At 40.3% G+C, this 16,390-nt stretch overlaps 1 protein-coding gene across 1 annotated transcript in view; it reads left to right on the plus strand.

Annotated features, from left to right (window-relative positions):
• TFCP2L1 (transcription factor CP2 like 1) overlaps positions 1-16,087 on the plus strand; it is a 37,824-nt gene extending 21,737 nt beyond the window's left edge. Inside the window, exons 7-15 of the mRNA XM_080599580.1 lie at positions 1,071-1,181; positions 2,913-3,004; positions 4,122-4,170; positions 4,267-4,360; positions 5,230-5,320; positions 5,983-6,083; positions 7,068-7,210; positions 9,295-9,346; positions 9,770-16,087. Coding sequence (XP_080455706.1) covers positions 1,071-1,181; positions 2,913-3,004; positions 4,122-4,170; positions 4,267-4,360; positions 5,230-5,320; positions 5,983-6,083; positions 7,068-7,210; positions 9,295-9,346; positions 9,770-9,807 — 771 coding nt within the window. The 3' untranslated portion in view covers positions 9,808-16,087. The remainder of the gene's footprint in view (positions 1-1,070; positions 1,182-2,912; positions 3,005-4,121; positions 4,171-4,266; positions 4,361-5,229; positions 5,321-5,982; positions 6,084-7,067; positions 7,211-9,294; positions 9,347-9,769) is intronic.
• Positions 16,088-16,390: the final 303 nt, after the last annotated feature.

Below are 16,390 nucleotides of genomic sequence, written 5' to 3' on the forward strand. Positions count from 1 at the left end.
AAGGCTTTTCACTAGATATGCTTAAAATCTTAAACAGGACTCTTGCACACAAAGCAATATAACCTCTGAACTACACAGCAGTTCTAATTAAATTCAAATGACCCAAGAGCCAAACTTAGACTGATGCCAGTCCATTGTAACTTGAACAGTATACAAACACTGAGATCTGGGCTGTTTGGATGTCTTAATAATGAGGAAGAAAACCCACCCAACAACTCAAGCCTTGACTGGTTAGAATGAAAACCCATTGGATAGGTGTCAGTGCAAAAATTAAATTTCTGTGTAGTGTAGACAAGTAGTGTCTAGAAGGCAGTGCCCTTCACTGGCTTCTGTCCTGAAGGTGATGATTTGTTACAAACCATACAAAAAAAACTATATGGTCCGCTTTCTCAGGAATATATGGGATACTGGTTTAAGTCATTTTAAGTTAACCTATTACACTGATGATATTCAGGGTATCCACTGTGTTTCATTGTGTCTAGGCAATCAAGACAGCATGGGCATCTCCAGTTTCTTTGATTAAATCCTCCATGAACAGTGTGAACATAACTGGAGATCTTAAATAACCTTAGCTTGTTGCTGCAGAATTCCTGGGGGAGAGAAAGATGATTCTGTCCATCTTCAAAGCTTCTAATGTGGATGTGGCAGACCTGGAGCAACTTAAGCCTACAAAAACCTTGTTTTTTTCTTGAAGGATCTGCTGCTTCAATTCTGCTCCTGTGAGCAGTGTCTTTCCTGTTCCAGGAGAGAGGGTGCAAATACCAGTTAAAGTGTATAATTCAGTATGCTCGTGGTCTGAAATCTCAACAGTATACCAACGTATCAAAAATCTCAGGATTGTGGTCAGCCTCGTTTGGAATTGCAATAGGCATTAATGGGAGGTGATATAGAAACAGTAGAGATGTTAGATTATTTTTTGTCTGGAAAATGCAGATCAGGTCTTGCCTCATATGTAGAGTCCCCATAAATCTTAAGGAGTCTTCTGTGAACAGATCAGAAAAAATCCCTTGGCTTCTGTCTCCAAACTTGTAATACTTGGCGTAAGGGAAAGCTTGTGCTTGTGCTTATAGCCTAAAGGAGCAGACAGAAAACAGAAGACTGACAGGGAAAAAATGGAGAAGAAGACCACCCAAGAGAAGGAGAAGTATCAGCCTTCCTATGAGACAACTATTCTCACAGAGGTAAAATGTTTTAGACATATGTTGCACTACTTCAGCATATTGGGAAACAGATTTCAGAGCAAATGCAGTCTAACTGAGCCTTGGAGATTCTTGTGGAGACTCTTATGCCAAGATCTGACTGAAATCGAGAGCTTAGTGAAATTATAATGTGTCTCTCATTGTTGAAGTTTATAAAAGCTTCCAAAATTTCTTATGTTTCAGAGTATAAACCAGTCCTCAACAGCCTATGTTTAAAAGAAATGTTTTCTCTTTCTTCTGCCATGCTCCTGGGCACTTGTTATGATACTTAGATGCCAGTTGTATGAGGTATTTTCTTCAGAACTGTTTGGCACAAGCTCATGTTGGAGATGGGGCAGTTGAGCAGATGAATAGGCTGTCTGATTAAATTATCAATCTGTTTTTCCGTGATTGTGCCTTTGAGGCTACTATTACGGTAGCTCTCAGAAGATTCTGGCTTGTACTCTAGGAATATCTGAATGTCTTACGTTCTGTGGATATGACTGTCATCTGGTACAGAGATGCATGTGTTTCTACACTTAGTCCCTTCGTTGCCAAGATGTACGTATAAGCTCACCCCAGGCTATAGAATTGCTAAGCCAAACAGACTCAAGACAATAGTTTAAAAGTGCTGTTCCATCTCCTTGTGGGAAAGTTTTGTAGTTTGAATTAGGTTTTTTTTTTTTTTTTTGAAATGGCTTGTTGGACTTCTAAAAATGAGGATTTTTTTTCTTAACTTAAATAAACTTCCTGTTTGTGAGATCCAGCTTGTACCACTCAATTTTCAAGTTGCCAGGAGTGACCAGTGTGTTTTCTAATTCAACGTGGTGATTGTTAACAAGACTCTTGTGTACACAGACCTAATTCTACTGAGTTGGCAGATCCTAAACTCTTGCTATTAGCTCTGATACACTTTGACATATTGCACAGGGAGATGTGGGTTGCTAAAGAGTTAAATATTTGCTAGTGCCCTATGTGGAGATAATAAAACTCCAAAGCTACAGCTTGTCTTCTTTTTATCATTGCAAACAAGGACACTACAGAGCATTTTCTTGAGCTCTTGATGGCAGGGGCTTCCACAGGGCTAGATTTCTTCTACTGATTACAGTGGCATCAATTCACAACAAAGTCACAAATTCTAGCTAGTTGCTCTGGCTTGATACTACTGTGATGGAGTGTGGAGTTTGACTTGTATTTGTGAGGGCTTTTAGTAGTTTCATGTCTGTTTTGTCTTAAATTTTCCCTATGTAATATCCATTTATAACTTGAGCTCTTCAACTAATAGCCAGAGGTTTTAACAGGCTGGTTCAAATTCTGCTTTTTCACTGGTATAAACCTGAAGCAATGCCACTGGAGCGTATTTGTCACTCTTGCCTGGATTTAATTAGGGATTCATAATTGAGACCAGTGGTATTTCTGTATCATTGCTGCCTTCAGTCTGAGTTGACTTACTGGCGTTGCTCTGACTTACAGCTGTGCACACTTTGGCCCAGTGTTATTTGGGGACAGGCTTTGTGAAATGGGAGAAATGTGGAATGCACAACTGGAATCAATCTGGCCCCCTGACAGCCTGCTTGGAGTGCAGCGTAGGATCCATGGCCCGTCTCCTCCTCCCAGCAGGAGTGATGAGCTGGAGTTAGTGGCGTGGCAACAGCATGAATGTGGTATGAGAGGAGAATCGAATCCTTTATTTCCAACCTCATGAAAGTATCCCCGCTGCCTTTCTTCCAACAGTGCTCTCCCTGGCCAGATGTGCCTTATCAAATGAACAATGCTCCATCTCCAAGCTACAACAGTTCTCCCAACAGCTTCAACCTTGGAGATGGGTATGTAACAAATAAAATGCTCTGTTTTTCCTGTTGATTCGGTAGCCCTTGTGTGTATGTGTTTTGTGTATCTATGCATTTCATATCCTGGAAGAGGTCAAGGACCAGTTAGCCTCTCAGTACCCTTCCTGGAAGGGGCAAGATATTTTCCACAAAGGTTTTAAGACCTTACAGGCAGGAATTCCTTGTAGTGCAGAGGTCTGAATGTCCACTGATTATGTGGTGGCTGGGAGATGAGCGTCAGAGAACCACCTAGACAATTCAGGCCATAAATTTGTTCTCTTACTTTTCTGTGGGGGTCAGGCAACATACTATGCCCCGTTCCAGCAATTCTTAGTATCTTCCAACAAGAGCGTTTGAAGAGATTCTGAATTTTGAAAGCCTCTGAGTTGGTATTTCTCCCTTCTTTTCTGACTTAAGATGGCTTGGGACAGTATGCTGAATTCCCAGTTGAATGGGATTTAAAGAAGCTGTCTGGAGCAAAACAGGTTTCTAAGAAGGCATTCAAGAATGAAAGATAAACAGGAGGCATATTTAATTCATTAATATTGCCATCATAAAGAAATAAATGTAGTGGTCCTGAAATACCTAAGATAAGTCCTGTCAGTGTTTAGGGAGGGTCTATTAGAAATTTTGTGTAATGAACTACAGTTTAGTATGCTTAAAATAATACCAGAGCTGATTTAGAAGGTCCCTTATTATTCTGTTTTTGTGAAGAATCACTATTAGGCAATGGATTTAGTTAGGGGATTTTTGGCTCAGAATGGTTGAGTTTAGCCACACTTGTAGGTCACAACTTGCTTGGTTAGATGGGGTCACATTAGTAAGTCAGCTGTATGGAAAATCTTGAATGAGGTCAGTAAACGGAGTTTTTCCTCAGTGTTGAGCAGAAACTCAACTGAGCAACAAAAGCAGAGTTGTGGAGTTTTTGTTTGTTTGGTTTTTGTACTAGCCCAGATTTTGGAAATCTTTTTAAAAATCTGATGGAGAGAAAAATCAAGTCAATATGTAACTTGTGACAGTTGAGTCAAATAGAGAAGGGGGAGGAGTATGGGCACTGAATACAAAATTTAAAATAATGTTTTTTTCTCTTCCAACTTTATATAATTTTTTTTAGCAACAGTTCTCCAACCCACCAAGTGGAGCTCCTGCCTCCCAGCAATGATGTAAGTATTTGAGATCATGTTAATGTGGTGCTTTTCTTTTTTAGGACACTGGTGAACAGTTCATTTCAAGACCTTCTTATTCTTTTTGCAATGTAGCATCTCCTTCCTTCTGCTTCTATTCAAGATGCCCAGCAGTGGCTTCATCGTAATAGGTTCTCTCCATTCTGTAGACTCTTCTCAAGTTTTTCGGGTGAGTTTGAATGGTCCAATTATTTTGTCTTTATTCTCATTTGTAAGTGCAGCTCATGCTTCCTATCAATAGCATCTGCTGCTGGCCACTGTTGATGGGATCACTAGTCGGATCTGGTGTGGTTGTTACTTTGTTCTTAGGTTAGTTAGCATTTACCAAAACATGAATTGTAGAAATAAAGAAAATAAGTGAAGTTGGAAGGGACTTCTTGAGTTCATTAGCTCAAAACAAGTCCAATTAGATCAGGTTGCTTAGGGCCTTCTGCAGTTGTGTTCTGAGTATCTCCAACCTTGGAGGTAGTCCGTGATCTCTCTGGGTAACCTCTTCAAATACTTGACTATGCTCACAATGAAAAGTTATTTCCTTTTACCTAATCAGTATTTCCCATCTTTCAACTTCTGTCTGCTGTCTCCTGCCCTGTTACTGTGCACATTCGAGAAGAGCCTGGCTCCAACTTTATTGTACCCTCCTATTAGTAGTCATACACAGCATTAAGATGGTGGAAGAGAGAAGTATTTAAGATGTTGAAACCTTGAGGAGCCTTTCTCTGACTTGCTTGCATCATGCTTAAATAACCTGGTGAACATGGCAGCAAAAGAAAATTGGGACATTTAGCAGTGGAGAGTGTTAAGTAGCTAGCTTGTTTCTGTATTGTCTAGAATATCTTCCTATGGACCACTGCTCTTCTAGCGCGCTATTTTACAATGATTCATTTGCAGTGTCACCTCTCTCAATTTGCAACCTCTCCAGGCAAGTCTGTCTGATTTAGCTTTGTGGATTCTCTCCCCCTCCCCTATCCTGCTGACCATACACAAAATTTGGAAGCTAAGATTTGCTTAACTTCTGAAAAAAAAATCTGAAATATGTAGGTGCTGACTTACTGAAGATGTCCAAAGAAGATTTTGTTCAAATCTGTGGGCCTGCTGATGGAATTCGGCTCTTTAATGCAATCAAAGGAAGGTTTGTACTTCTTCCTTCCTATTTTTCTTGTTATGGCAGCATCCCTTGATACTTTCAGTGTTAACTAGAATTTAATCCTAGAGTTGTAGCATTTAGACTTCCTTTTAACACTTCAGAGGGTTATCTTAAAGGCTGGAGATCACAATGGTATTCAAATCCAAGTGCTGCCAAACTCACCTGAGTTAAAAATGAAGCAGCATAATGTGGATTTCCAGTGATTTATTTACTACCAGATGATAGTTTCCATGTACCTCATATGTGACATTGCCTACAGTACCTCATCTTGTATCTCCATCACAGGTAACAAACAAAACAACCCCAGAGCCTCAGATGATTGTAAAACTTAATTTAGATGGCGATAACTTTGTAAATTCTCCAGCTGCTTAGAATTTAAATCAGAAAAGGAGGGTATGATGAACTGCATTGCAAATGTTGGATACTGTTTATTCTTATCTGGCCCTGAAGAGATTAAGGTGTTCTGCAGTCTACCACCACCTCTCAGGGCGCTCTTAGTAGACCTCCCTAAGTCATTTAGTCACCATTATCACGAATTAGTTGGTTATTTATGCACAGCCTGAATGATTCCATCTTTCATTGTTTGGTGGCTGACTGGAACAATTTTAGATCTAAATAACTCACTGCTGTCTTTTAATAATCTGTAGAAATGTAAGGCCCAAGATGACAATTTATGTCTGTCAAGAGCCAGAGCATAACAGGTCCCACCTCCACCAAAAACGAGAGAATGGAGATGGCAGTCTTTGTGGTAAGTTTTTATGTATGGATTTTGTTAAGCACTTGTCTGAAAATACGCTTTCTGCCTGAGCTTCTGCATGGTACAGCTTGGTATTGTGTGTTTAAAGAGGTCATACTTATTCCGGTTTTGACACTGTTAGGTTAGTTAGCTTAGTTACAGGGCTACATTCACAAGCTATCTAAACAATGACATAACAAAGGCTCTGTTCTGTTCTTAACAATTACTGTAGCATTAAAAACTACCATCCCATCCACAATTTGCTTGTAGATATGGCTTGTTTGAAAGTGTCCTAAGAAATGGAAGGCCGGTATGTCTTAAAGTGGGGTTCTAGTTCTTGGAATTTCAAAGCTTTTGAGGACTCACTGCTCTGAACTGTCTCTCATAACACGCTCCAGAAGTAGGATCACATAAGAATGGAGATCCTACTTAGTTCTAGCACATAGTATTATCTAGACACAGTTTTTCTACCTGGCTGTTTCTACCATTTGGATCAGATTTAAAAAATATTGTTATCTACAGTAATCTGATTCACTGAAGTCTTTAGTTTGTGCCTATGGTGTCAATGGGATAACATCTAATAAAATACTACTTTTGTGCAACATCTTATTATGTGCTTTACTGCTTAATCAGAGCTACTTTAAAATGTCAAAATTTAAAAGTATTAAAGTATATCATCCAAGAATAATGACATCCTTGTAAGAGATTATTTTTTTTTTTTACCCTATTATACATGTTATCGTTAGTCCTTATGATTTCCTCTGGGCAAGATTGACATGGGTTCCATTTGCCTGCTGTAGCCAAATGTTAGTTATTTTTCCACAGATCATCAAGTTGCATATTTGGGGGCTGCTTTGAAGATACTAAGCATGCTTATCTACTGTCAAGATTTGAACCTTGATGTTAACCCCATACGGTTGTTGATATTGAGCATCTTGGTGTTATCTGTCATTACTATCCTATAATTACACTGTAATTACTTTTAACTTGTTGCAGTATATCATGCAATTTTCTTGGAAGAATTGACCACCTTGGAATTAATTGAGAAGATTGCAAACTTGTACAGCATTTCTCCACAGCAGATAAATCGAATCTATCGGCAGGGACCCACAGGGATCCATGTATTAGTGAGCAATGAGGTAAGGGATTAAAGCAAACTATCAGAGCTAAAACAGTTGTCTGTATTCTTGAAGTTAGAATGACCTTTTAAAGTATGGAATGAATTTTCAAGAAAACGTTGCAAGATCACTAATCCCAAAAACTTAAAACAAATAACTTAAAGCATATCATTCTTGCATAACGTTGATTTTGGTGTGATTTTAAGATTTTGCTTTATAGAAGAGATTAAAAAAAAATTGATTGTTTCCTTTTCATTTTGGCTGCTTAAACAAATTCAGAAATGAAGATCCGAACTGAGTTTCTTTTAAAATGAATAGGAAAGCTTTCTGAAGAAGGCAAGTTTGAAAATCTTTAAGGCAATTATTCGTACATCTCAGCCAATGATTACAGCCACGTAATGACTGACTGACTACTGGGTCAGAGTTAGCGCTGTGTAAATGCATACTATGATTCACGGACCTCTGCTAGCTGTTTGTGTCCCATTATATGTTGGCTTAATTTAGTCCATTCCATTAACTTGTAGGTTAATAGTGAGTTGCCCTTCCTCTTTTTTCCCCTACTAAGTGACTTACTCATTCATGCACCAGAATCACTTAGGGAGCTTCCTATATAAGAAACATTGTTAAAACAAATGAAGCAGAGCATAGGTCTCAACTGGGGCCTAAATTGAAGTCTGTAATACTTATTCCTAAAGTCTCCTTGCTATTTCAGCCTGATTAAATCTGAAACCTTAATGCTTTATGGATGTAAAGTGCTTGGAGGCAACTCTTGGTAGGGGAATTACCTTAACCAGCTTGGGTATAAGGCTTTAACTATTTACTTAAGTCAATTATTAACAATGTCTATTGCTTTATTTTTGTGTGTTTTTTTTTCTTGTTTTAGTAGCATAGTGGCAAGAGTGAGGCACTGTATGAATGTACTTCATGCATCATTAGACACAGACACACGGACTGGCCAGTGAAGTTTGATTTGCGGGAGCAGGGGGTGGCTGTTAGACCCAAAAGAGTATAGGGAGATAAGGTAAAAAGGGTGTTTGATGTGAGAACTTAGAGCTGGAAGAGCTCTACTGCATGTACTGAATGACATTCAGTAGCTAGGAGAACTGTTTTGCTTAAAGCTGGATTTTCTGGGCTGATCATAGGTTCTGGTCACCTTCCCTCTGAAGTTAGGTGTCCACTGTCTGCTGCAGCTGTAGGAGACAGCTCCAGAATGTAATTCACCTCTTCTCTTCCACACAGCTGCTCTAGGATGGGATGAAACATTAACTGTGGACCAAGCTTAAGTGAGTGGTTCAGCTTGGATCTGAAGTGAGATGAGTCTTTTAGATAGGGGCCTCAGTAGAACCTGCAAAGGTTCTGAATAGCTAGTTTCTCACGAATAACTCAGATAGCTTTAGATACTAATCTTACCATGATCTGCCTTGTCTCTCTTAGCAGTTTCATTAAGATGCCTGTGCTTCAACACAGTACAAATGGGTAAATGATTCCTGCAAGCACAGCATCTCTAGTACTGTCTGGTCAAAATAACCAGGTGGACACTTCTGAAATGACATTATGTTAAGAACATTCCTTTATTCAGCAAAGTGTTCATTCATCAGGGCTGACCACCTCTAGGTATTATCCCAGATGCTAATGTAAACGTAGCTGAGCTTCATGGTTCTGCTCAATGTGTGTGTATAATATGTGTATGTGTGCATGTATTACTACTGCTAGAATTTAGGAGAGGGTCTATGTTTATCCAGCCTAAAACGGAGTTGTGCCATTCAAGTCAACTAAGAGCATAATCTGTAATAAAGTAGCTAGAGTGTTGTAAGAACTTGCAGGATCAAGAGTTGCAAAGAGGGTGGGTAAAATGCTGAACAAGCCAGATCAGTTCCAGGCAAGCACTTCAGTATAAGTTTCTCTTAAGCACATTAGTAGCTGTAAGGACCCTGATTAATCATTCATGTACTTTTAATGATCTGTGGGCAGGGTTACTGAGAAGTATGTAGGACTAGACACCAGAATTTGATAACTTTTCTTTAAAGGCAATACTGACACTGAAAGAATCTTAAATTAAGTTGCTAAAAACATTTTGTGTTGGCTTTTTTTCTTCTACCCTTCAGATGGTTCAGAACTTCCAAGATGAATCTTGTTTTGTTATCAGCACATTAAAAGGTAAGTATTGCTGCTCCTATTACATGTTTCTAAAGATATTTTTCTCCTTTCAACGGGAATAAACTTTATCACAAACTCAGTGCTGGTATCCTGAAGAGGAAACTAATCCAATTTGATGTAAGTCAAGAAGTTGCATCAAATTACTGATTGATCTATGTTTTTTTCTGTTACACTGTTATAAAACTTACATGATTACTCAAATACCACTGCCATAAATGAGCAGAAGGCCTTCTAGTAAAATGATAAAAGATTACAATGTTGTATTTTTTTATAAATGTTTTGACCTAGATGTTCAACATTGATTGTCATGAATGGGTTGTGGAACAAGAGTGCAAACTAGTGAAAACTACCTAAGAAAACCTGGATTTGTTTGTGTTGTTTTCTAAAAGCAATGAAAAAATGCTTTGCGTTTCTTTATTACAGCTGAAAGCAATGATGGCTACCACATCATTTTAAAATGACCGTGCTGCACAGAAAGACTTTAACAGCCTAAAATTTAGTGCCTCACTGAGATTGCTACAATCTTGACTGGAAACATGAAGAACCTTCTGGATAAAATGCTCCTATGAACTAAGAATTACCAAACAGCTTAAAGAAAAACTTGCTTTTACAGATACACATTTTTTTCTTTGAAGCTGGAGTTAAGAACACCCTCAAAGCTTGTACATGTTTCTTCCTTCCTCCCTTCCTCTCTTCCTCTCCAGTCTTAAAAATTGTTGAGGTTTCTGCTTACTGCTTAGAAACATCTGCCTTGTACTAAAGGGAAATGAAAGATAAACAAAAACCAATTCTCTAGACCCCTCATGGTTGGGTGAATTGTTTTATTTACAGTTCTGAGTGTTTCTTGCTTTCAACACACACCCTGTTGCTGATGGACATAGGCTCCCTGTGGCTCCTCTTTTACTCTTTGAGGTGGAGGGCTTGGGGCTAAATCCAGGAGCAGATTGAGCAACGCAGACGATGGATTTGGTGCCCAGTCCCCATCCATAGTGTCAACCCTGGAAGCCTGCAATTAGCTGCTTCCCATTTGTAGATGTGCTTGAAGTCCCAAGACCTTAGTCTGACCCGACAGAGCTTCTTTAATGCTTATCCAACAGAACAATTTTTGCAGGGTTCAAGGGAGGACAGACAACCTAAAGCAAGCTGTTCAGTACTGTATTATATCTTTAGCTTTAGAGTAGTCTCCTTGCATGGAGTATAAAAGGGTTTTCGGAGGAAATGTTTTGAACATTGAAGGCCATAGAGCTCATGACAAATTCATATCGCAGATTTATTCTACTCTACAAAGTGTTAATTAACTGCTGTCTTTACTGTAACTGGGAATTACGTTTTGTGATCTTGGTGAGTAACAGGAGGAGGAAATCATTAAAGTAAGTAAAACTGAGTTTAGATTGAGCCCAGGTAATGGATCATCTTAGTTGCTGCTTCTTATGTTCTTGCTGTTTCACTCTGGACTCCTGTTTCAAATATCCTCAACTACAGTTAACCCCCACACCCCTCCCCAGGTCTCTTGGGATGCCATCCAGGCTCCATGAAGCTGAAAAAGTGGTTTTCAGTGATGTCAAAGGCAAACTGGATCACACCCTTCTTGCATGGATGGATGATTTTGGCAGCTAATTAATAAGGCTGTCTCCCAAACTGAATGGCTATCTAACATCAAATTCTTCTGCTTGAACATTTCATTTCTCCCTGAATTGAGACAGAAAACTGAAATACCAACATTTTCCTGGAATGGAAATTTTTTGGAAAAAAAAAAAAAGAGAAATTGTCAGTTGGAAAACGCTGAATAAAACGTTCTAGCGTTTTGGAATGGAAACGTTTAATTAAATCCATTTGACCCTTAAAGCAGCATCAGTTTTAGCTACTGTCGCAGACCTCAGAAATTACCATTAAAGTGCCTTGTGCGCCATGTCTCCCCTGGGGCCGAGCTCCTTGGCTGGATGTCAGATCCCATGGTGCACTTACCATGGGTTAGTCAAAGGGGGAGTGCGTCATGAAGGCTGGAGGGCTGCCCAGGAGCCCAGCCTTCTGGGAAAGGGGGATGTGCAGACCGTGAATTAGAGCTCCCAGCTGACACCGGAGGAATTCGGACAGACGTGGACTGATAATTTTTCTGACAAAAACGATGTGTTTCAAGTTTTCCCAGCAGAAATAAAGAGCAAAGTACTGAGAAAAGCATTTTTTTTCACTAAAAGCATGAACTTTTGTGCAAACCCCCCACTACCAAAAAAAAACCAAAAAACACCCATCCCCACAATTTTTTTTTAAACCAAAAATAATACTAGAATAGAAAAACTGTGTTACAATGGGAAAACCTTCAGCCAACTCATCTAATTGACTAACATTGCATACTTAGGCATGATCTTGCACAACTGGCTGTCCTGGATGCTCTGTGAATCGTAGCATTTATCCAAAAGAGACTTTCATGCTTTGGGACATGGCAGTTCCACCCTGTGAAGTGAAAGAGCTTGAGGCTGCTTGGTTGAGGATCAGGTTGTGTAGGTGAGAAAAGTTGTGAGTAGTCTCTTGGAGTGAGGTGGTGCCAAACAGAGAGGCTGGGGGTAGCTTTGGGGGAAGAAATGCCTTTTTGGAAGATGGGAAATGCCATCTTTCTGAGGAAGATGAGGCCACATGAAACTTGACCCTGCCTTGAAGTGAAAGTGCCACTGAAGGGGAGCCTGTGACTGACCAAAACCTTTATTTCTGGTCAAACACTGGAACCAGGCTTCCTATAGATGTAGTTGATGCCTCATGCCTGTCAGTGTTCAAGAGACTTTTGGACAATGCCTTCACTAATATGTTTTAACTTTTGGTTAGCCCTGAAGTGGTCAGGAACTTGGACCTGATGATCGTTGAAGGTCCTTTCCAGCTGAACCATTCTGTTTTCACACCCAGACTGAGCTGTTCTTGCTGCCCTTTGTGGCACTCAGGAACTTTGTAAGTCCCAAGGCAGGTCATGGTGGAAAGTGGACTCCTTCCCTGTAACCACCCTCTCAGCTCAAAACTCCCCAGAAGATGGGAGGGCAGGCTTCCCTTCCTCCTGCAGCTACTTGCCACCAAGCACTGTAGGCACTGCCGAGCTACATCCATGTTTCCCTTGTGTCCCTTTTGTGTCGCTGCACTCTGAGAAAAATTAAGTACATAAATGGCAGAAGTTAAGGTTATTGGCCTAGGCTGAGCGATGTCGTAGAGGTTTATTCTGCCTGAGAGGCAGCTGTGTCACCCCCTGGCTCTGCCCCTGCTTGTCAGGGGGCAATGGGGCGTCCCCCGGCCCCAGTTGTGGCCCCGCAGTTCCAGTTAACTTCCGAAATGGGGAAGAGTCCAGCTTTGTTTGTGAATAGGTGGGACCTACATGCCACTGTGTGCCAGGAGCTGCTGTCTGGTTTCTCTTGCGGAAAATGCTGTGGAAGATGTACATTGGCTACACTTTTTCATGCCATTTTGTAATATTGGCCCGATACTGTGTATCTGGCATTGCTGCTGTTGGCATACAACTGAGAGAGGTGGATCTGGCCTGACCAGAGGGATTTAAATTGGAGTTGCCAGATATAGTCAGTACCTGATCCACTTACACGTGATAGCCCTGCAATTCAGGGGGACAGCAATAGTGAAACACAGCAGTGCAAAGGAAGGATAGAGGCAGCTTTGCTGTCATGGTTAGGGACTAAGAACTGTTTGCTTATTTTTACGAAGTATAACTCGTTCTTGGTTATTTTAGAAACAAATCTTGCCCATAAGGAAGTACATGCAGAAGTCCTAATGCTATTTCTGTAATGCTTGATTAATTTTCAACAAAAATAACTCTGTTAGGGCTTTGTTATATTTAGATTTTTCAAATCAAGTAATTTTATATTGATATAGGGATGAATCTGACATTATATCTTGCTCTCCTTTCTATGCTGTAAGAAGGTATACCAGAGTACACAATCATGTAGATTATAAATATTGTTCTACGAGGTAGGCTCTACAGTTTTTATCTATGTTAGCTTGTTTGTTGAGCTGTATAACTGTAATGTGTATGTAAGGCTAACGCCTACTTGACAGAGTAGTTCTAGTCCTTGTTGAACCTCTGTAGTCCCAACAGAAATTTGGAGGCTCATCCTCAAGTAGCATACACACCCATGAACATCTAGACACAGCTAGCTGGGTGTCTGGAAGAATGACAAGTTACTTCTGCTTGTCTCTGGCTGCTCGAAAAACGCATTGCCCCCTTTTCCCCTGTTGCATGATGCTGTGTAACCAACAGGTTGTTGTGTGTGGGCAAACTGACAGTGAACCACTGTGGCTGAGAAGGAGCGCTTGTGGTGGCATTGGTCAGAGCAATGTTAGTGTGAGACTGTGCTGCAGACAAACCTTCCTCTCTGCCTCGCAAAACACAAAAGCAGCCCCTTGGCCTAGTGAAGATGGTGAGTTTGTCTGTACAGAAACCAGGTGAAGCCTTCAGATGTTAGGGCTTTACTTCAGATGAGTGGCTTGTCTCACCTGTGTAAGTGGCAGGTGATTACCTGATTGCTTAGGCTGTCCCTGTGATTACACAGGGTCTGGCATCCCTGGAGAAACCCATTCACCCTATTTGAAAATCTGACAGCCTCCAGAAGGAAGCTTTTCATTCTTCAAGAATAAAGGAAGCACAAATGAGTAATCTGGGCTAGATGTCTAAGTTCTAGACAGACTAAAGGCAAGGGAGATAAGCAGCTCCTGCCCCCTGCCATGTGAATGTCCCAGAGGTATCTTGCATTTACACTACTCTTAAGTGCCTGTTACATTTTGTGTCTTTTTTCTTCTTTCTTTCTTTCTTTCTATTTTTTTTTTTAAGTAACAAATGAAACCTTCTGTTCAAAGTAATTTAAATTAGACTTTTTTTATCTCTGCATGTTAAATTTGTAGGACAGACCTTTATCAGCTCTGGGTTTTAGGAGTCTTAACTAAGCCTTACTTAAGTAGTGTGGTACCCCAAACTGTCATCATGCATAGAACCTACAAGTAAAAGTGGTCTTTCTGGGGATGAAATGGCAGGAGAATTGTTACATGATTAAAAGCCGTATGACTCCAAGCAGTGCTGCAAAGCCTAAGCCTGGGTTCTTACCAGATCCATACTGGCTCTTTGGAATTATTTCACTGATTGTTACATTTTCTCTGAAAACTAAGTAAATTGATACAGATCAGTTAGTACGACTGTGACAATGGTCTGAGAACCCTTAGAAATGCCCGTTGTATGCCATTTCAGGGCAGAGGAGGAAGGGCACAAATAATCTGGTGATAGAAATTTGTGCCATGTGCCTGAGGTGGTAGGACTGGTGTTTGTAAAATTAATGCTCCTGTTCTTTCAGCGCCCTGCTTGTTTAATTGGCTAAAACCTAAATAATAGTCCAATCTGGAAAACACTGAAATTCTTATCGTCTTGGTGTGAAATTTAATGGACAGAACTTTCAGGAATTGCAGGTGGTAAAAGGATTCTTGCAATTAAGAAGTCCTGAATGGCACTCTCCTTATAATGTAACATATACATATTTATGCATATATATATATACACATACATACTGTACTGTATCAACACATATATGTGCTGAGTACTTGTGTCCTTTGGCTTTAATTGGTACTCTGCTTTGTTTAATTGCATTTCAGTGTAAAGAACTCTTGTTGGTCAAGCTTTGAAACCCAGTTATTCCTTGAGCAGAAATGTAAAAGTCCATAATAGCAGCTCTAGGTGATTTGGAGATGGTACACTTGGAGTGATGTAAATTTGATGAATTTCTGCAGTATAAATTCCAGGCCTTGGTGAAGATGAGTATATTCTTGCACTAGCACTGCAGCTCTATAGTGCAGCTTCTGAAAATAAGTTAAAGAGAAATAGATGGCTCAAAGCTTTGTAAATTAGTCAGAGCTACTCCCTAAGCTGAACAGCCATATGGTGAATTTCCTAGCTTGATGTTGTATTGCTTAAGCATTGGCTGTAATTCTAGCAATCATCTGGTGGATGACTGGGACAGGTTTTTTTTGTCTCTGTTTTTGTTTTTGACTGTTCTCAGAGAAATACTTGTATTCAGACTGTAGCTTGTCTTTCTCCTCCAATTATTAAATGGTTTTACTTTATGCTAGTAGTACAGATATTTTCTTAAGATTATAATCTGCTTGACAGCACAGGGTACTCAAAGTGGGGAGTGTGTGTTTGGTGTTGATCATAGCTACTGTAGGTGAATAGCAGAAGGCAGACTGGAGGTGTATGCTAACATCCTTGTCTCTCTTTTAAAAAGGGGTTAAGCTGGTGCCTAGTTTTTTGTGCATTTCCGATTTGTACTTTTTTTTTCCTCCTTTTTTGGACATTCCCTCAAAATTCTTCTGCTCCCTGTGGGGGGACGCGTTGGTAAGCAGCTGGTGTGCCTAACTTTTCCTTAAGTAGCCTGCTGTTTTTCCAGTTTGCTTGGGGTGAGCGTTTATCTTTCAAAGGGCTATGGGAGTTACCTCTCTTCACTGACAATGCAGCCATTCGAGATGGGCGATGCTGACCCTGAAGTTGGCGTGATGGGCGAGGGCGAGTGGAGGTGGGTAGATTGGAGGCTGAGGCGTACCAGTTGTGAGTAAATACTGCCACACTTTTTGTCTTTTTGTTTGTTCGTTTTTTTGTACATGAATTAAAAAAAAAAAGCATATTTTGCACTGGCTATTGTACTGTTGTGCAGAAGAAATCTGTATCTAGAATCTGTGCTCCAGTCAAAATGCAAATAAACCTGTTTGTAAGAACTGTGTGTTTCATCTCTGCATTGCTTGGCATGGATGGGTGCAGGAGAGCAGCGCATCGGCAGCTGTAAGGTGCTGAGTGCCCTCTCAGAATCGGCGGGAGTGCAGTTTGCAAAGTGCTGGTGCGAGAATGTCAGCAACAGCCAAATGTCCTGCAGCCATACTCTTCTCATTGGGACTGAATTCATTTCTCAGCAACACAATGCGGAGAGCAGATCGCGTTTAACCTGAGTCCGGGCATGGGGAGAAGTGCCTAATTCTTACTGAAGCAGCAACAGAGAGAACACAAACTGGGTTAGGCAGCAG

This window comes from Anser brachyrhynchus (genome assembly GCF_964034855.1).
Source record: "Anser brachyrhynchus genome assembly, chromosome: 7".
NCBI lineage: Eukaryota > Metazoa > Chordata > Aves > Anseriformes > Anatidae > Anser > Anser brachyrhynchus.